Raw genomic sequence first — 21,182 nt, 5'->3', positions numbered from 1 at the left:
GTTCCACCTTAAAAGTGCTTCCTGGCCATATAAACCTTCATTGTTGAGTGGCGACAATTGGGTTATAATTCGTTAGTGGTGTATAAAATCTAGTGTCTGGATTAAATCGAAAAGTAAAATTTTTTTCCATTTTCAGTGTAGTATTCAATATCAGCAAGGATCTTTTTTCCCCATTTTAAAAAAACACTATACAACAATGCTGACATGTCTAGATTTATATTTAATGCAGTTTCATATTACAGATAATGCTTCATAATATTAAGCAAATCAATTGACAATGAAGATATATCATTTCTAATTTCCATTTTATTTATGTTTACATCAAGAAAGATTTCAGGTTTAGTCCTTGCTTTCTTAAGAAGTCCTCCAATACCCATCAACCCAGAGTGTAATAAGTTGGGGCTGATCCGAATTGAATGAATTTTTTCAAATTTTTGTAGCTTTCTTCATATACAAAAATACTTGGTGGTTTGTAAGATGCAAAGATATGAAACAAATTATAAAAAATGGTGTTCACGTCATTTGCATTAATAAATAAAAATTGAGTCAATAATAAGCTTGGCAGTGCAATTGTGTATCTTACATTAATGAGACTGGAAAAATCACATTCGCATTCCACAAAAATGAAAGTCCTATAAGGATATGAATGTGTAAACAAAGAAAGAAAAATATAGACAATATAAAACTGACAGACATGCTTTTCTAGTCATTCTCGTTTGGTATTTGCTCGTAAAAACTAGCTGCATGGTGTGTGAATAGACAGAAGGACCATTTAAATTTTTTGATCTTACTCCATATTTCACTATATTATTGGTTGACTTTTTTGATCCTCTTAACTTGTGATTTTGATGAGCTGATTTCAACATTTTTACATATTGAATATGCTCTCATATTTATACTAATGTGTCTGCTTCTTCATTCCTTTGATCACAGTTTTTAATAGCACTCATCAAATATTTTATTTTGTCTTTTGATGCTGTTTTGCCCGTCATATGCAGCAAAAAATCTTTGTAGTGGTTCTGCATGCTGTATACTACATAATGTGTTTTTTGTCTCGCTAACAACATCCGAATTCTGTTCACTTTACCAGTAAGAAGAATGATAACTTCTGCTCTTCCTTGTATCTTGCAAGAATGTGCTTGATTGAATGCCTGTTTGATTTCTTGCCCGGAATGCAATGTTTTAGTCAAAGTAAGACTATCGCAAAAAATTTTATAGCTTACTATAAACAGAATAGTATTGGAATTGCTCATGGCTTGTTGATACCAATCCATCCAATCTTTACCAATTATTACTCTGTTTTCCCAGTTACTTGCTATTTGTAAATTGAACTCATGCCTCAGTCGCGCAATCATTGAATGTATTTCATCCAATCTACTGTTGTCGCTGTTATCTGCTATAACAAGAATTCTTCTTTCACCTGTATTAACAATTTTTGAGATTTATTGGTAAGGAGACTGTGGTATTAATGAGACATTCTCAAAATTTTGGGCAAATAACATGAAATAAGAATATTTCTGTTGGTCCACTTTGAATTCTTGTAAATTAGTCCAAATAGTAATGGAAGGTGAACTTTTAGCATTAGAAAACAAAGTAGAATAATAAGTAGGGATGTAATGCAAACATTTACTGTAATATTCTATTATATTTACTTCTTTAATACTATTTGTATTTTAATGTTAAGCTCAGGGGATAATTTTTCATTTTTACATTTTAACGGATGGGAAAGGGTATGAAATAATCAATGATATGATTCACTCCAGCCTTATGCCAGGGTACCAGTACTAGTTTTTTTATGAGAATGACTAATTAGTTTAACAATTAAGAGCATCATGTGACTTTGATAAATCCAGCAATTTTTCTCTTCATTTAATATTCTCCTGTGAGATTCTTGTTCGTGAACACCCACAGTTCAATCAATGGTCCATTAGCAAGAAACATCAATGTTACAACATTGTTCATAATATATTTGTCTTCTATCATATATGATAGACAGTTAAAGGTTCATTGAACATTATCAGACAGGAAGAGGGCGTAATTGGTTTACAATCAAATATTGTTGTTGTTAGTCTTGTTGGGATGTTTGGGGTTGTTGTTGTGCTAAAATCGCTTTTCATCACAACTACTGGACCAATCAGTTTCAAATTTTAGTACTGAAAGATGGAAGAAGCCTCCGGAAGTCAGTCTGATGTGACTTGATATGTCACCAAAAATGTTGCTGTTCTTTCTTTATCTTAATTCAATGGGAACGCTTCTTGGGGTTTGACTTTCTTAATCATCACTATCGCTCTCTTGTTAAGAATAATATCAGTTTGCTTAACCCACCTGAATGTTTTCTATTTTTATTTCTCTTTTCTTGTATAACCATCCTTGCAAGAATTATCAGGAAGAGAAATGCTCCAATGACAGATGCTAACACGAAGTAAATTGTTTGATCTGTAAACAGAAATATAGATCGAAACATAAAATATTAACTGAAATGAATGATTTATTTATTTGTACATATGTACCCATATGTTTCACATAAAACATCCTATATATATTGCTGTCTTTAATAAGTCGATGTTATATAATAAATGAATGTTGAAATCTCAGAGAACATTTTTATATAATTCTCAAATATTAGCCATTTATTTTGAGCTTACCCACACACACCAGAAATAGGGTTGAGAGTGGAGACTTTGGATTGATTGCTGCACTAACAAGGGTTTTAACTCCGGATACTATACCTTCTTATCATTTAGTCATCTCTAAAATTCTATAGTAATTGTAAATCGCTATAAAGTTGCAAGTTATTGGTTCCTGCTATTAACATGGAAATAATAAGGATTCTTACTTTCTTATTACAGTACCAAAATCAGGTTTAATGTGCCTCAGTTTGTTGCTATCTTTTAACACAATATTAAAGTGATCCCTTTTGATAGAACAAATTCAGTAAACAATGAAAATTTACCTGGTTTTCTCATGTGTACAATGACCGGCTTATGGGTGGAAGCTGTGAATGAAAAACAAAAACAAATTATAGATGTCTAAATAATCTAACTTTCATCAAAACATACAACCGAAATATGAAATCCATTCAACATAGTGATATCTACATACAGGGTGACCTTAGTTCTAAATTACTTCTATGAGAAAATGAAGAAAATTTTGTAACACTTAAATTTTGTGTCGGATTTTACACAAAAGTTACAGTAATCTATTTTTTTTTGGGGGGGGGGGGGGCTGGGGTGTCACCTATGTAGAATGATCTGAAATATTCTAAATGTGATATGTCAGTAATGTAACATTATTAATATATAATGATCATTTATGAATAAAAAAGTTAATAATTGTAATTAATTGTAATTAATATTCTATTGCAATATGCTTCATTACCATTTACACTAAAGGTAGAATGCATTGGTGTTGTTGATCTTCTTATGTTCCATATACCTGAAAATCAATAATCTAATATCAGTTGGCATTTGGAATTATGTAGTAGGGACATGTCTAAGAATGTATGGATAGTATATGGATAGTTTTTCTGAATTTTTGTTTGAAATAAATGACTTTTTTCCAATGGTCCAATCGATATCAAATTTTCAGTCGGATGGAAGAATTTTAAAGAAGATTATTAGGTAGTTTTTTTTTTTATTTCCGCCAGGTCCTATGGGACCCAATATATCACCAAAATTTTTATTCTGATTAAAGAGAACACTCTCACTGTACCGGTACCGATAAACACTCTTCATGTCCATATATGAGAGCATTACTCTCATGTCATGTGTAATAAAATAGTTAATTCACAAACTTCGCCAGAAATCTTTGCAAGCTTTGTCTGAAATTTCCTTGTTTTTAACACTAACGAGTCTTTCATCTTCTATACATTCTGTAATAAATTTCAACAAATTATTTGCTATTTTCAAATACAAATAAAATGAGTACTTAACCTTGCATGAATGAATGAACAAAATGGAGGATTATGCGTTCATCGAACTTTCAACTATGTTGCAATGCAAAAGCTTTATTCTAGGGGATTATCAGTAATACTTTAAGATTGATTCTGTAAAAAATTTATTTATTTGATAACCTATGTTCCCCTCTTACTTGGAATTGTGATATTTCTCTTCAGTGCTTGCATATTTGTTGTTGTGTGATACATGGGTAGTGAATGAAGCTTTACTTCTATATAATCTCCAGGTCTTATGAACCAGTATCTCATACCAATGCATTGATAGCCAAAATTAACATATTTCTGTAAGAAAATTAACTTTGAAATGATTTACTTAATACAATAAGAGGCAATATATATTTTGAGCCTGACAATGAATAATAAAGTCTGTAAACAAATAAGAAAAAAAATCTCACACAAAGCTCTATTACTAACCTAGGTACACATAACTATAACAATTCTGTATCATATTTTCTGATTGTGATGCATCAAGTTCCATATCCTCCATATGCATATCTGGCACATGCAGAACCATTGTAAATCTATATGATCTCATTTAATTGGTTACCAGTACTTTTGCTCAGAGATGAGTTTTTTTATGTTTTAATGAGCTTGTGGCCCTGCTTTGAGCAAGGTATAATAAAAAATATATATACATAAGTAAAATAAAATTTTTCTTTTTCCTACCTTCGTATGATTATAAAATTCACCATGGGTTTTATTTTCATAGCTCAGGAGTACTTTGTAGTTGGACATTCCAACTGTCAGATAATATCCTTCTATATTTTGTGTTCGTAGATCAGACACTGGAAATAATATTCATAATTTAAACATATATCATAAGGTATTTAAATGATGAATTCTTGATGAATTAGACACAAATTATTTTGGTGTGGCGTTACTGGAGGATTTAATAAATTAATCTGAGAATGCATCAGAATATTGTTGTGGGCTTCAAGGAAAAGTCCAACTTCGGTGACTTGCAAAAGCTTTAGGGTTCGGCCTTATTGTTCAATCACTGCACTTTGATGCCTATTATTAAAAAAAAACTATCCAGAAATACCGTATATTCTTGCATATAATCTGAGTTTGAAACTCCAAAAAAAGTTGCCAAACTAAGGGGTCGACTTGTACGCACATAACTATGATCGCACTCAACCAAAATGACATTTTATAAATTAAAACCACAAACCGAACGATATTATCATTGCAAGAAGTGCAATAATTTCCCATTATGCTCAGTCACTTTCGAAACTGAGGATGGAAACAATAATTAACACACAATTTGCATTTATATTTTTTGCCGTGGTTGCACATGATATCTCGACTATGTTACAAATATACGATAATAATTGTAAAATATTTTCAATCAAAAACATCCTGGATGTGTTATAAGTCATTCAAATCGGTGCTGATTTAAATCCTTTCATGTCGACAGCAATTAATTGCCATGCCGCAATGGGCTGTCTTCGATTATGACAAAACATAAAATATAATAATTGTAAAATGTTTTCATTCAAAGCTTGGACGGCGGCTCTATGATACACATCCCAATATGCTTATAAACACTAAAAACGATATTCGAATATTACCGGTTATTTCATATTGAACATCTCTGGTTGTGATATGTGCATACAGCGATTTGTAGAGTCGGCTTATATGCATATTTCTTACAAAGTCACTTTTTAAGGGCTGTTTTTATGGAGTCTGCTTGTATGTGAGATCGGCTTATATATGAGAATATATGGTGTATTTTTTCAACAACTTTAATGGGATTTAGTGATTTACAGTATCCATGTGATGTAATGTTAATCTTTGAATGGACTGATTAAGGGACATCGGTAGAAAGTAGTTTTTTATTTACGAGTACTTGCCTCGAAATACATAATCGAGTAAAACTTGCACATTGACATAAGTGCACAATGTACACAAGTTGCTTGTATATCTTATCATCTTATCAAAGGACAGGCGTCTGTTGTATTAAATTTGGCGATGCGATCATTGTCAAATATTACCAAACACTCTTTCGTTATACATTATCAAAGAAAAGGATTTTGTATGTTATTTGAACGTAGAATAAAGAATCAAGCTTAATCGCTATATTGTGTTTTTTATTATGCAACAGCAATAGGAATTAATTTTTAAATTGATATTGGCCATCATGATTAAGCAAATTGTTCTATCTTGTAATTGCTCAATCAATCATATTTTTTTGAAACAATGGCTCTTAACCTTTGTTGATATATTACTTCATTTGCCTATTCTGGGTCTGTTTATTCCCCCCTCACTTCACATATTTCCACTATTCATTCCAATTTTTTTTTTGCAAGGATCCTTAGCTTTAGCCACTCTGGCTTTTGCACAGTTTGAATAGTCTATAATGTGTCCTAAATATGTATCACAATAATACTGAATTAGGTACTAAACAATATTGGTAAAATTACATCGAATGCAAGGTAATAGTTCTGTATTTCTTCCCTAAAAACAACTGAATCCCTTCCCCGTTGAGAAACGCTGTCTTTATTTATGCTTTTCTACTCGTTAAGTTTTGAAAATTCCATGGGTTTTGTGTCATAGTAACATGAATATATGTATATATATAAATAAGCCTTGTTTATAAAAGTATTTGTTTCGCTTTCTAATAGTTACCACACTGATTACCATGCCTGTTGATTACCTTTCTGTGACCATGTTATATCCAGTGCAATTCTTGCTTCTTGATATATGTACCACCGAATCTTAAGCTTGCGTGCTTTATGTGCTGTTTTGTCTTCATCTTTTGGCCATGGAGTTAAGTATTGTCCTACAAATTACAAATGATTTTTTAATACATTTCAAATTGGTGACATTACAGATAGCAGAGAGATAGCAAATGTATGACACTATATTTTCAAGTTGAATTAACCAATCAAAACAAGTTTTTGTATTTATGATTGCTCAATATAATTTCATGAAATTTATACTTAGTTAAAAGTAATGCTGGTTTTGTTTTTGAATACAAAGAAATGTAATATATAATTAGTATTGGAAATATTGAAAAGATTTTTCATAATATATTTGCAATTTTTACAAAATTTAGTTTTGGTCCAATGCTATTTAAAATTTGGATCTAGTTTTCATCATTTTTCATTTCAGCCCAGAATTATTTTTGGTAAAGACATATTGTACATTGAAATCATCGTTCATCATGTCTTACCTCGTATGGAGCAAGTCAATTGTTGACTGTTACTAAGCACAGCAATAGATCCATTTTTAGAACATGATGACGTACATTTCAGTGTATTACCATCTGCATGTCTGGCTATAATGAATACTATTACAAATATAACAACAACCCTATATATAGTCATTTTATAAAGATTTCCAACCAATTTAACTTTTTATATTAATCTCATATTTTTACTCAAGCTATCTTGTCGATAACCATTTCTCGAATGGTTATTGCCCTTACTTTCAATAGAGACGCCTGTTTTTAAGATCATTTTTATAATACATCGTAAACATACTGGTACATCATAATGTGCTTTCCGCTTAGCACATCAAAAGCCTGAACAGACATGAATGAAATTGTAAAAATTTGTACTATTGACTCTTAGGCTCCATGAATTTTATTTTCTTGTTAAGCAAATAGTTGGCTTTGTATGGCTTGTTCTTCTGTTTTCGGTGGGATAGTTTGTTTTCAGTACCAACCTAAAGCATTGTTTGTAACCCATCCATGGCTGACTGAACTCTTTAAACATGTTTTGAATCAGTCAAACTTTTTTTCTGGTAAATATAATTGAATAAAAGCACAAAGTTAATAAAAAAAAGTCAAATGTTGTCAAATGGTGCTTAATTAAAAATATATTGACAATACCCATCACACTAAACTATAGGCCTACTAGGAATAGAAAGAGAAATGATTATAATAATGCCAGTTGCCATGTCATCAAACTCTTGACTTACTTGCAGCTTTGAGCACTTAAATGAGGTAAACAATGATGAATATTGCGAAATAAAAATGCAAATGCTCAATATTTTATGTTTGTTTAATTTGTATTCTCATGTCCTACAACTTCAATTAGAATATTAAATTTTACCCCTTGTCTATTTGGGGTCGAAATAAGAACAAAATGTACCAAATTGCAAGTAATTTTAGATACTGAGTATTTGTTCTCAATGACTTCTGCTAAAATACTGCATCAGGATAAGAAATGATAATGAAAGTGTTGTACTAGCAAAGGTTTGTACAAAAATTAAAATTTCGTCTTTGAGCTTTTTCAACACTTTCTGATTTGCCCTAAATTTTATAAAATACTGCTGACAGAACCATGTAAATAAGAGAATTTCACTAGTGCATTTTCTCTTGGGTATTGCAAGTGGGAATGAATTCTCATAATTATATTATTGTATTATAGTCTTATTCTAATATAAAATGTGAGAAGCTCTTTATCGTAAAAAAACATTAATTTATAATTGTCAATGATTTCAAATGTACGCATTATTTTGTCGCCAATCTTAAAACACTATGGAAAAATTGCTAATGGTTTTCTATAGGCCAGTTGTTCTTTCTTTTGGTCTTGCTCCTTTTTGTACGCAGTTGTTTGGGTCACGTTCACCAATCTGTGTATTACCATTTTCATCTTTATCAAGAGCATGTACTTCAGCTATTGTTTCCATTTCTATATGAACAACGTTTGACTTGGCTCTATTTGCTTTGTAGTGTTCATTGTCTTGCTCAATGAATTTTTCTTGCTCTTCTAGACTTATTTTTTGTTTTTGTTGAGCTTGATTTTTTGGATGTTGTTTTTTGATTTTACTATTTTTTGCAGGCGTAGCGACTGCAATGGATTCCAAGTACCTATAAAACCATTCATCTGTTGAATTCTTTATGAGAAAGGCATGACAGTTTTTTGCTTTATGCATAGTCAAAATGTAAAAACTGTCCCTTTCATTTCTAACTAAAAACATTGCTGGTTTAAAAATGTTTTTTCTACTTTGAAATAAAAAATGATTGATTGCCATTGTAAAATCAGTTTGTTGTTGTATTTCCTTATTGTTTATTTCCAGCATTTTCAAAATTTCCACTCCTTCAACAAATATTACAACATTTGCTTCCTCCATTCTTTTTGAATACCAGTTGCTAATTGATTTTTCATTACGATTTTCCCAGTTACAGATCACTTGTACTTCTGGGAAATATTCCCTCATTTTTGTTGCTATTCCATGCACTTCATCACAATTCTTTTTTTTATCAGCTACCATCAGAATATTTCTTATTTTGAAGTCAGTATTTTCCTCTTTCTCAAAGTTTTGGCCTATAACAAAATATTATCTGTATATACTAAATGGTAGCAGCTAGTAATATTTTTCTGGGGAGACCAGAAAAGTAATTTTACCTTTTTTGTGGGTATTTACATTAGCATTTAATAACATTTAGGGTCATTTAATGACAATTTGTATAAAAGTTTCTGTAATTGCATGTATCTGCTGCTACTCCCTATCCCTATTTATGAGCAGCAGATGAAGTGTTAGGCTTAAACGTGTTGGCTTTACAGTTTACATAACGTGTCACGTTCAAATCGCATGGCCCCACCTCACCCAGAGTGTAAAGCCTAACTGAAAAGATTTGCTTTTTCATATATGTAAGCTCCTTACCTATTGTTAGATATGAGTGACTTCTTGTACAGGGGTTTGTTTGGAGTAAAAGGCATGAGTGAGTGTCACATGAAAAAAATAAAATATCACAACTGCTTTACTGGCATATTAAGTGAATAGGCATAATACCTTGCTTTTTCTTTTTCTTCACATATATTACCACAGCAGCCACAATGACCAAACATATCCCCAAAATGACAATGAAGAATGTTATCCAATTTTCTGAAGAGATTGAAGAGTATATTAATATGTATTCAAGTATAGTACATTTAAGACTTGGCGTTTGGCTTATTGTGCTAATCTTTAGCTATCCCTCCTCTGCCATTCCTCCTCTGATTAGGTGCGCGCAGATTCGAATCTTAGGGATAATCAAATCTGGGGAATAATTGTGTTCGCAGGATCTGCTGGACTTCTTGGTATCATGGGATGGCATATGGTTATGGCTTCCACCACCTCTAAGTCCATGCATCTGAAACATATACCCTGTTAACTAGTCTTAAATCCAACGTGGACAGGAGGCTGCGTTTTTTCTCTCCCCCTAATAAATATGAAATCCTATTCTAATATTTGTTAAATAAAATATATTGTTTCTGAAATGATTAATATCATAATTATGAGTTTGTAAAATAATTATTAAGGGTCTGTGTAACACAGTGTGTAAGGACAGCAAAAAGGATAAACGTGTTTTTCAATATATTACATGCTGTCTTCATTTGTTGTTTTATAAACTGCACTTGTCAATAGCTACTCTCTAAATGTCTTAGAACTTACTAAAAGTGTGAAAAGAGCAACTCAGTCCATGGTAAAAGAATTAGCCGTGTGTCTGAAATCGAATGTGCCTACCACTTGCATTGAACATTGAAATAAATTTCGGTTTTTTAAGCTCAAACTGACTTACAGACTAGTTTAACAAAAAAGGTGAATGGGGGAAATTTGATTAATAAGGTTTGCAAGAATTAGTGTAATGGCTGAGAAAGTTTTTGTTTTTGGATCTCAATAATCAAACACATTTAGTTAAAGAACTCCAGTGACTGTCTCTTTTCACTTATTGTGAAAATTATAAATTGCTAATACTGTGATCATTACCAGTATATGAAGGTGTACTTTGTTGCTCTGTAGGGTCTTCGGTTGTTGTAGTTGTTGTGGTACTCAAATATGTCTTCCCACCTGTTAAGGAATAAAATTTATTGTTTGAATCTGTGAAGAAAGCTGGTTGCAGAATAGTATTGCCAATAGCCATGTTATTTTTAATTACTGTCTTTGAATATTAGGTTGTCTCTATCTTACTTATTACCCAGGTATCAGATTTAGGTTCACTTTTGTAATTGTTGATAATCATTGAAATGCTCTCTTTTTTTTGCAATAAACAAAGTGATACCGCATTCTTTCTAATTATCTATAGCAGACCGGATCTACTCCACCCTGGGCTTATTGGCATCGTGCTTGGACCAGAGATTTTTAAAAAGCTACGCACTATACATATATAGTGTTAAATAATCACGTGACCAATATGCCCACAGAATATCTTATTATTAAAAATATAATAACATACATTCATCCTGGTTAGGAATAGTAAACTCGGCACAAAGACCATTTCTTGGGTCGTCTGGTTGTGACATTGGTAATGATGCAACCCAAAATTGCATTTTTTCTTCTGGTTCAAGTAGATCGTTATGTGCTCCAAAACAATCATATCGAAATCGTATGCAGCTATTATTTGGCTGAAAAATTGTGGATATGCTATGAGATTACAGATGTTTCAGAGATTGATTTATAGTATAGTGAAAAAATAAGAATTACTGTGTGATGTATCCTCATGGGCTCGAAACCAATTTGAGATTATTTAGTAATGTAGAATTGACTTCCATTAGGCTGGCCTGTTCCTTACCAGACCTTTTCTCTCCTCTAAGATCATTTTGAAAATCTTATCCTGACCTTGTCAGTTGGCGCATCATGCTAAGTGCTAGGAATATGCCTTCCTTTGCACCTCTGATTCTTCTACGTGGGTTCGCAAGTTCAAATTCTATGTGGGATAATTATGTGTGGGAGGATTGATGGGCTCCTGGCCACTGTAGGTAGGTTCATGTGACAACTTGGCAGTTATGGCTTCCTTCATCATCAAGTACATACATCTAAAACAAATAACTGGCTAACTAATTCCATACCCAACTTGGACTGGCAACTGGGTGTGAGGCTGGGGTATGCTTCACCGTTGGTCTTCTTCTTTTCCGGGATAAATATGAAAATCTTATCTTATGCTTATCTTGCTTCGAAGCCAAATATTATGCGCGAATTTTCTGCATTAGGCTTAATAACATTTATCCCATGATGAGGCTTGTTCTATTAGCTTGTCCTCGATTAAAGTTCCCATATGATAACAGTATTTTTATAGTGAAGTTAAAGCTGTTTTATCTTAATTGTAATTACTTACCACATGCATAGAATGATTTCTTTTGTCATTTTTGATATCAATAGATACTTTATAACGCAGGTTTCCTTCAACAAGATAAAAGCCAGTGATATCACCATCTCGAATGAATCTTTCTGTTATAATATCAAAAAAATTTCAAATTCATTTTTTGTATTCTTATAATTTAAAATATAATAGTTTTTTTTATAAATGTAGTAAAGGCTAATAATATATACCGATAGATATGGACATGGGAATTCTTAATTGGCTTATTTTTAGTCTACGAACTTGCAAAAAATAGTTAATGGTATTGAGCTAATCCAATTGAAAAGTTAAAACGAAGGATGCAAATTTTTCACCAGTAATTACATTTATTCAAGTTTCTAAATTGCAAAACATCTATCTATCATTACAATGATATTTACAATGTTATGTTCCTCTCATAAGTAAAGTATGCAGATGGATATCAATTTGGTATATACATACTGTTAACATTAATTGCTTCTAGTCTAGCATCAATCTCTATTCGATGACAGCCTCTACCGATACACGATAACCCAAAAAGAACTAATGAATTTCTTAATCTTAATTACTTGAAATTTTATTATGAAATAATTATCAAATTTACCACTTCAACAGTTGAATTTATGTTTGTGTATGATTGTATGCAAAAGTTTCAGTAATCTATGATTTTCTGCACAAAATTTATGTTTTTATCTAGAATATGTTCCAAATGACCTGGGTTCTGTTTTTTTCACCATCATGTATTCTATGATGTCATTTTTGCTCTTGGTATATCAGTCATCAATCACGACCTACTTTTGAATAAAATTTTCATTTCAGAGTCTGCATCAATTGAACTGATGTTTACTTTTTCACTAATAAAATGTAAAACTTATTGAAATACGGAACTATTTATTACTATGGTACATACCTTCTTGGTCCCATGACATATTCAGTGTTGGTACGTAAATACTTCTTATGAAAGTTTTGTGGCAACTGATTCTGAATGAAACTGGCATACAAGCTGTTGTGTCATTTTTTGTTGGTCGAGGTATGTCTGTGATTTCAAATAATTTTTATGTCATACAAAGTTTCATTTTTAACGCTATCCTAAATGAATAGCTTTAGATCTCGAGTGAATAATTTATTCTTTCAGAAATGCATAATTTTTTTTGTAAAACTACAAGCCCATAGTTGGTAGTTTTTTATGTATTGGTAACCATACACTTTTGTATATGATTAGTTAATACAAATATTACAAAAAAAATCATCCGTTTTCATATAATTGGATCCTTTGGCAAGTTATAACTTATTGCAAGAGTCTACAAATATATTATTATAGTAATATTGTTGATTATTACCTAATTTTCATGGTAATGTATATACATTTATTCGTCCCTTAATGCTAGCAAAATAGATAAATAAGCTGACAATAATGTTAAAGACTTGATGCATGCATAAGAGCATACTGGCCTAAACACAAATGTGTGGTATGCACGCACCCCTTTTGATACATATGGCATAGTATTTTGGTTAAAAATTTCTCAAAATAAAGTACCAGTAATGAATCAAACATTTTTGTCTTTTTAAATCATAAAAATTATCTTAGCCCTTTTGATACATATGGCATAGTATTTTGGTAGAAAATTTCTCAAAATAAAGTACCAGTAATGAATCAAACATTTTTGTCTTTTTAAATCATAAAAATTATCTTACTCTAAAGTTTCTAAAAAGTTAAAATTATTCTTACCTCTATTTGCACCATGGACAGAACAAGTAAAAGCACGGCCATCTTGAAGATAACCCACTGTACCTTCTTTCAAACATTCAGAACTGCAAGCTACTTCCTGATAATCATCGCACAAACAGTTTTGCTGCTTTCTACACAAACAGCTTTGCTGATTCTTACAATTTTGAGCTCTTGTTATTCCTGAGTAGAAAATGATGCTATACGCTAACCATATTGATAGCATTATCTAAAGTTTAAAAGTAAAGAAGTTTACAATTTTTGTATTTTTAATCCAAGCATTTACACAATCACACGCTTAGACACATTGTTCCTAAAAGTGGGAAATTCCAAACCCTTAAGGGAATGCGTGTCCACCCACGCTATACATTACGCTTCAGTGCCTTTCAATACGACAGACTCGCCTGAGTGGCGAGATAACTTCTTGTGGTACCATTTATTATATGTTGTTTATTAACAGAACACTGTTTACAGAGTAAATGAAACTGATTTGTCATTCCCAACATTTAGCAACATAACAGACACATTTATCTTTTTATAAGAAATGAATTATACGATCATACATACTTATCAAACTAAACTAGTCGTTACTGAGACACTTAATAATTCTGTTATCATCTCTTGTCTTTGAGTTTGTTTTGTATGTTTACTTCATTCTATGTTTTTCCCGTGTTTGTTCATAACAGGATTTGGTTTGCAATAGGATTATGCAATCTTATTATCTTTAGCTCTTTTCGAATAAATTTGAAAATCCCATCCATTTTATTACATTCTTGAAATTAAGTGGTTTACCTTTCATAATCGGCACAGTAGAAGCAAATTAGTTTATCTCAAGATTTCTAGACAATTTAAGATCTAATGGCCAAATCAAAACTTAAACAAGAAAATAGGTCAAAGAGGGAAGACTCTTCCATCAAAAGTTAGGGGATCCCCCAAAACAGCGCTTTTACTCCATATTGACACCTTGTGTCCCATCACTAATTAATTGATAACTCGCTAATTATACGACATAATTCGCCCAAAATCAATAGGCTCCTGATACGAGATATGATGAATGCACATGCAACTGCAGCAGATCCAATCTCGCTTTCGTGAGTTATCGCGTGCATCTAACAGACAGACACACAGACAGACAAATACCTATCCACATACTTAAAATTGATAAGTAACAAGTACATAACGACAGATCAAACAAGTTCATTTCTGATAAATGTGACTTAAGATACTTCAGTTTTACTTCCCTCAAATAATATACCAAAATTGTGTGTAGTATAGTAAATATATAATCTGCGGTAGCTTCTTTAGGAAATAAATTACTAAGGATTCATACTATTAAAAAATGATTTTTGATTTTACAATCTAAATTGATGTTTACTTTTATTATTATGTTGTGTCTATTATTATATGCAAAAACAGTCAAGAATGTGTCTATTATTATATGCAAAAACAGTCAAGAATGAGTCTGATTATGTTGTCAAATTAAGTCAGCAATGGTACATAGAATGTAATTCTCCCTATTACTGTTAAGTTGATACTGTTTTCTTCCTGTGGGCCTCATAAAATTATACTGAAGGGCTATTGTAGCCCACGCACAACGGTGATCTATCTTGAAAACTCACTGTCGTTTTAGTTGATTTTATTGAATGCATTAACTCATAAAAAATATCTGATGTTATACAAAATACATGATAGTCTGGATATCTTTGAAGAGAAAAAAATATACAAAATTTAAAAAAATGGTGTGCAGGACAAGTGGTTATTTTTAGGACACAATAGTCAATAACATTCTCTATAGAGAAGTTGTGTGGGTGTTTCCTATGTGGGTGGTGCTATGAATACAATACTGCTACACATCAACATAATTGTTAATATTATTATGATATTCTGTTTGCAAGCATTGCTTCTATTTGCACCAGTTTCACCTTTATGACTAGAGTTTATTTGAATAAGTCCTGGGTCTGGCTCCAGCGGGATGGTAATGTGATTGGTAATGCATGTGATTGGTCTCCTGGAATCCCGTATCCCCACAGCTTGAAATAGTTTCTGTGCTGTGACTGTTGCATCGTGAAGAAAACATTGAATCAAATTGCATATCAGGAATGATTTTTTCTGTTGTTGCCGCAGGATTGTTGTTTTTATGAGGGAATTTTTTATCTGGTAGTTTCTGTGCCGGTTTGTTCTCATTCATCAGCCACATTTGCTCTTGTATTGAAGATTTCAATCTATCAAAGTCATTTCCAACCTTTTTATCAATTTCGTCTTGATTTTTATTTGCAAGGAATATGTGGGATAAACTTTTCTGCATAGTTGCCATTATTTCTGCTTTCATACGCTTTGCATCATTGGGATTCTTATATAATGCTTGTATTAAACCTGCAAATTGATGAACGAGGTCATATCTTTCGCAATGATTCAAAGTAGGTAGCATCAGGTTTGCTAAGCAGTCATGCTCCTCATCATTTAGACAAACAATGACTAGTTTTTTCTCAAGAGTGTGGGTGCTCATTAGTATCCTATAAATGATCTGAGCGGAGGAATTGGGGTTGTGAACGAGACTTTTATTCTGGCTGACACCTTCATTAGGGCAATATTTCTTCAATGCAGCAACTGTGTGGGGATTGCACACCAAGACTATTTTGTCTTGAGATGTGATTATATTGTGTGTCCACATTGCTATTCCCATTTGTGCAATGTCTTTCATTACCCATAGATTGCAACCAACTTCGAATTCTCCACTTTCGTATAATATATTTGCAAGACACAATGCAGCTTTTTTGTATATTTCATCCTTTACTTGTTCTTCAGCATCCATCATGTTGGCGATAATCATCACCTTGGACTTTATTTTTGATTCTGTCGCAATAGAAAGTAAAGTATTGTCTTACAAATTGATAGTGATATTGAAGCCTGGATATTAGTTTATATTATGCATTTTTTATATTACTCTTTTTTCACCCCTTTTGCTTCGAACAAGCCCGATACATGTTATGATTCTAACATTAGCCACTGACCTTGCTTCTTTATTCGCCCTCTATTTGACATTTCTTTCTTTCTTCTTTTGTGTTCTTTCTCTGCAATGTTAACATTATGTTTTGATAGGAAACATTTTTGTCTTTTTTTTTTAGTAAATATTCATATTTTCTTGTTTTGAAACAAAATTGAAAGTGCGATAAATATTTCAGGAAATTTACTGCTAAAAATTTAGTTTGAAGAAGAATAGATTTTATATCTATTCTTATAATCTAATTAGCTTTATATTCTTACCTATGGCTCTGCAGATGACGTAGTACAATGCTATAGCTGCGATTATGGTAAACACAGTCATCAGTGCAGATATAACACATGCTATTATTGTAACACTTACAGGTACCACTGCAAAACAGAGAGATTCAATAATCTTAATTAATGCTGTAAAAAAGCAGTAAAATTATTAGGCTTGAAATGATATATGGCAATAAATCATGTTTCTACACTACTGTTCATATTTGAAATTCGATACATGTTTTTTTGCATTATTCACTTTTGATTATTACAATACCCAATGTAGTGAAACTATACATCTTTACAATTTTACAATCTTCGGCCGTTTCACTATTTGTACTGTTGCGATCTTAGTGTTAGGTGTTATCATTATCTCAAGTTATTAACTTGATGTCAGAGGTTATTCGAAAAAACAATATGAGTGGAGAAAAATTCCTTCCAAGTCACTCTACCAAGTGATTTGAGTTGGGAATAAGTCAATAACTGACTCGTTAAATTATTACAACCTTGTTTTAAATATCACTCACTTCCAGTAGTGTCACAAAGTGGTGAATCTCTTGACACTTCTACGTCATCAGGATCAGTTGGGAAATTTTCGCTGCTACCAATATCATATTCTTGAGAATCTATACCGAGCATTTCACTTCCATATTCTGATCCTTCATTATCTGTAGCAACAATGGGCTTTAACTATCGCATCAGGGCACTCTGTGCAATTTCATATCTATGTTTCATATGAGTGTTTATGGCTTCACTGTTATCTGATATAAAAGTTGTGATAATATTTAAACATTTATCAAGTTACTTTTGAAAATGAAAATGTGAGATATTCATGAATTGGCATCAATATTTTTAGAATTAATTCTTTACCTGTTTGGTTGTTTAAACAAATAGTTTCTGTCTTTGTGATATATGGATCTGAATAAATGGCTGAAAAACGATCAAAACATAAAGGTTTATCAGTAAAACTATAATTGATAATGGCGGCATGTATGGTGATGCAAATTCCAAAATGTTCATTGGAATTTTGTGTTTAATTTGCAAGGATTAGTGAGAAATAAAACAATGATGTAAAATGTTTATATTTCTTTTCATGCATAATTTGCGCTTGTCAAGTTGTTCAAAGAGAAATATAAATAGCAATTCTTATATATAAGTTATCTTTATAATTTAATGATAGATTGAGCTTATTGTTTTAATATGAGTGAATACAACTCTGTTATGAGTTGCTTATAAATGGCTAATTGTATAATTATAAATTACTTAAAAAATATTTATTCATCTTTATATACAATAAAGTGAATTAAATAAATAAACTAACCATCCATATTAACTTTAAGAAAATGGTCATTATCATCAGTTTGATACATTGGCATTGATGAGATAATGATGGCAATTTTTCCTGACAGTTCTTTGTGGTCATTGAAACTGAATGTAACCTAATATATATCAATTAGAAGAAAGGGGTAACCAAAAAGTAAATTACACAATAATATATATTACAGATTTTGATTGAAACTATCTAATAATGGGGAACCCTGTGACATAAGTTGGACAGAATATTTGCAAAAATATCTGGAATAGATGGTTCAAACAAAATGCTGAAATTTTCAGACGTACCATTTAATATTGAACAAAGATTATAATTATTAAAATCAATTTATTTTTTACTGAGGTTTAAAGATAGAGGAAACAAGTGCCTTTGCATCTGTCATAACGATAGCATCATAAAATTGTCTATACAAAAATAAATGTGGTGCTTTGATATTTTTTATGAGCAACTTCTATAAAAAATAACAATAACCTGCTCATTATTGTATATTTTTATATTGCTATGTTTTTTTTTCTCATAGTATTCTCCTTTATATCGTAGCAATGTCTCAAAATTTCACTCACGTATCCACTCTCATCTTTATATTTTTCTAGTTCGGTTTTATTGATTTGAAAAAGGTATTGAGCGGTTGTAAAATCCATAAAAGCACTGTTAAGTATCGACATATAGTATCCATCAACATACTGCAAGTCATTCCCTGTACATATATTTTGATTATAGTCAAAGTCAAACATTACAAATGAAATATCAAAAATATTTTAATTTCCGAATTATGTGAAAGTGTACCATTGAAATCGCAACCATCGCAATCTTGAATTTTAACTTTGTATTAATTAAAGGGTTCTTAGTGGTCTTCTGAAAATTTTCTAAAATTTCGACTTTTCTGAAATTAGCAAACTTCATAAAAACCGTTAAGGACGGGGTTCATTGAATGACAATAGTTTACACATACATATAAAAGTTGGATACATACACTTTTGCATCCAAGTTATTTTTGTCAAATGTTCTGAGCCATTTTGATCAAGTAAGGTTACAGTCATGCATTCTGGAGTTGGTGCTGTCATTTCTCCAACTTTACTGTATGGTATTTCATCTGTTGAAAGTATAGAAACAACATAATCAATATAAACCAGAAGATTGGTGATGTACCGTAATTGGTATGCTTCAAGAACATGCTTGTTGTTTTGCCATTAATAACCTGCAGAGGAGACAGGTTGCGGAAGCTGTAGCTGCATGATTGAAATTTGAAAATGACAGATGACAGAATTCATTATCATGGTTCAATATGCATTTATTGTAACCGCCAAAAGTTGGTGACCCACTATATAATATACGTTACTCAGATGGAACAAATTATTTTTTAAAGTGACATAAAAACATTACAATTAAGCGTATTGAGTATGTGTTAAGCTTCCTTTAGATACTGTTTGAAGGAAAACAAAGTTTGCATCATATATAAAAGTCCACATAACATTTTTTCCCAATCATGGTCAGACCTTTTCTAATAAACATTTTACCACCATGATATAAAAGACGGAATGCTGAGAAATTCCAACTACAATTAGAGGGTTTTCTATATTAACGAGCATCTTTCAGCTACAACACAGACTTACCGTTATGTACATCTTTCTTCTTGCACAGTTCACCAATCTCTTCGCTACAGGTTATGTACGCATCACAAAAACTTGCGATTAGGCTTATAAATACTATATATATCAATCTTTTCTTTTTCAACAACTTCATTGCTTATATCCAAAATAAAAACTAGTCTCTGATATGAAATATATCTATCTAATCACATGCTCTCTGAGAAACCGAGCCTCCGCACTTACGCATTCACTTGATGGAACATGGCAGGGAATCTACTTGAACCAATGTAACTTGCAACGTTTTAGATACAATTTGATACCAGAAAAGCTAACCGAAACTTGAAATTATTAGGTATTCTGATATGTGATCTAGAGAATGGTTTCTATCAAGCGCATGCATTGATTTCAAGAATTGAGACTTGCTACTTGATTACTTCTCATCCATCATAAACCATGTTTTGAACGTCTCGCATATATATGCCCAAACACATAATGGATATACTAGAATCAAGTGAATTGAGATTTCCTGTTTCCTAATTTTCTACACTCCTTAATCTACTTATACCCGTATAATAATTAGTCGATGAATCTCTACTGAGCTGTCAGTCTCGAGGAGAAAACAATTGAGCTGTTTGTGTTTGTCGATATTGATTGCGTCCTGTTTCCTCCCACTCTTCCACCCACCCTTCTCCACCTCTGATTATGATAATATTTTTCTTAGCCTTTGTCGAAAGTGCCATTCATGTGCCATACGATTCATCATTCATGAGGATCTATTGTTTTATCTATCGAAAATAATTATCTTCATATTATATGTATTTTCGTATAGAGATGTTTTGCAGGAAAACGAATTTTGCTTTGCTTCAGATAACCATTTTGTAAATAAAATATCAAGCTTTATAATGTTTTTCAAATATAAATTTTTCGTTTTATGATGTTTGAATAAATTTTAAGAATACCACCATTATACACCTATACTGTTTTCGATGATTGACTAGTCTTGATTTCAAAATGACTTACTACCTTATTTAAAATTCAGTGTCACAATTGGTTTATATTCAACTGACCAGACAATGACGAGTATTGAAACCTTATGTATAAAACTGTTTGTTTTGAAAATATAACATTTCACTTTTCGACGCAAAGTGGATCTATGGATCACTTTACTAAATCTTTGTTGTGATAAATTAGCATTTGCGTTTTTCAAACCATTATGGAGTCTTACGGAGGTCATAATTTTGCTATTTAAATTTATGGGATCAATTTTC

At 31.6% G+C, this 21,182-nt stretch overlaps 4 protein-coding genes across 4 annotated transcripts in view; 1 reads left to right on the top strand and 3 right to left on the bottom strand.

Annotated features, from left to right (window-relative positions):
• Window positions 1-21,182, top strand: part of LOC120344271 (maestro heat-like repeat-containing protein family member 1) — an 84,594-nt gene that overhangs the window by 43,162 nt on the left and 20,250 nt on the right. The window lies entirely within an intron of this gene.
• On the bottom strand, window positions 201-7,530 carry LOC120344280 (uncharacterized). Its single transcript, XM_039413415.2, has 9 exons — window positions 7,131-7,530; window positions 6,612-6,737; window positions 4,622-4,740; window positions 4,090-4,237; window positions 3,794-3,871; window positions 3,379-3,435; window positions 2,954-2,995; window positions 2,326-2,436; window positions 201-1,420 (listed from the first exon to the last, which is right to left on the bottom strand). Exons 1-9 carry the CDS (start codon window positions 7,282-7,284, stop codon window positions 894-896), a joined length of 1,362 nt encoding a protein of 453 aa, XP_039269349.2. The 5' UTR covers window positions 7,285-7,530; the 3' UTR covers window positions 201-893.
• Window positions 7,637-14,447, bottom strand: LOC120344276 (uncharacterized). Its single transcript, XM_039413407.2, has 7 exons — window positions 13,735-14,447; window positions 12,916-13,041; window positions 12,003-12,115; window positions 11,124-11,292; window positions 10,658-10,738; window positions 9,701-9,793; window positions 7,637-9,231 (listed from the first exon to the last, which is right to left on the bottom strand). Exons 1-7 carry the CDS (start codon window positions 13,955-13,957, stop codon window positions 8,465-8,467), a joined length of 1,572 nt encoding a protein of 523 aa, XP_039269341.2. The 5' UTR covers window positions 13,958-14,447; the 3' UTR covers window positions 7,637-8,464.
• Window positions 15,353-20,487, bottom strand: LOC120344273 (uncharacterized). The gene is made up of 9 exons (XM_039413405.2): window positions 19,939-20,487; window positions 19,299-19,418; window positions 18,889-19,022; window positions 18,314-18,431; window positions 17,863-17,922; window positions 17,520-17,660; window positions 16,996-17,103; window positions 16,743-16,802; window positions 15,353-16,584 (listed from the first exon to the last, which is right to left on the bottom strand). Exons 1-9 carry the CDS (start codon window positions 20,066-20,068, stop codon window positions 15,662-15,664), a joined length of 1,794 nt encoding a protein of 597 aa, XP_039269339.2. The 5' UTR covers window positions 20,069-20,487; the 3' UTR covers window positions 15,353-15,661.

Source organism: Styela clava, chromosome 5 (assembly GCF_964204865.1).
Source record: "Styela clava chromosome 5, kaStyClav1.hap1.2, whole genome shotgun sequence".
NCBI lineage: Eukaryota > Metazoa > Chordata > Ascidiacea > Stolidobranchia > Styelidae > Styela > Styela clava.
Note: the sequence above shows the minus strand (reverse complement) of the source record. Positions and strands in the feature narration are given on the sequence as shown.

Coding starts and splice junctions, on each gene's coding strand:
- LOC120344280 (XM_039413415.2), bottom strand. CDS start 7,284: ATGACTATATATAGGGTTGTTGTTATATTTGTAATAGTATTCATTATA. Junction 6,738..7,130: donor ATTGACTTGCTCCATACGAG/GTAAGACATGAT, acceptor TGTAATTTGTAG/GACAATACTTAACTCCATGG. Junction 2,996..3,378: donor TTCTACCTTTAGTGTAAATG/GTAATGAAGCAT, acceptor TTTCATTCACAG/CTTCCACCCATAAGCCGGTC.
- LOC120344276 (XM_039413407.2), bottom strand. CDS start 13,957: ATGCTATCAATATGGTTAGCGTATAGCATCATTTTCTACTCAGGAATA. Junction 13,042..13,734: donor TGTCCATGGTGCAAATAGAG/GTAAGAATAATT, acceptor TTGAAATCACAG/ACATACCTCGACCAACAAAA. Junction 10,739..11,123: donor TATTCCTAACCAGGATGAAT/GTATGTTATTAT, acceptor ATTCCTTAACAG/GTGGGAAGACATATTTGAGT.
- LOC120344273 (XM_039413405.2), bottom strand. CDS start 20,068: ATGAAGTTGTTGAAAAAGAAAAGATTGATATATATAGTATTTATAAGC. Junction 17,661..17,862: donor TTGTTTAAACAACCAAACAG/GTAAAGAATTAA, acceptor TTGTTGCTACAG/ATAATGAAGGATCAGAATAT. Junction 17,104..17,519: donor ACTTTGTGACACTACTGGAA/GTGAGTGATATT, acceptor TCTGTTTTGCAG/TGGTACCTGTAAGTGTTACA.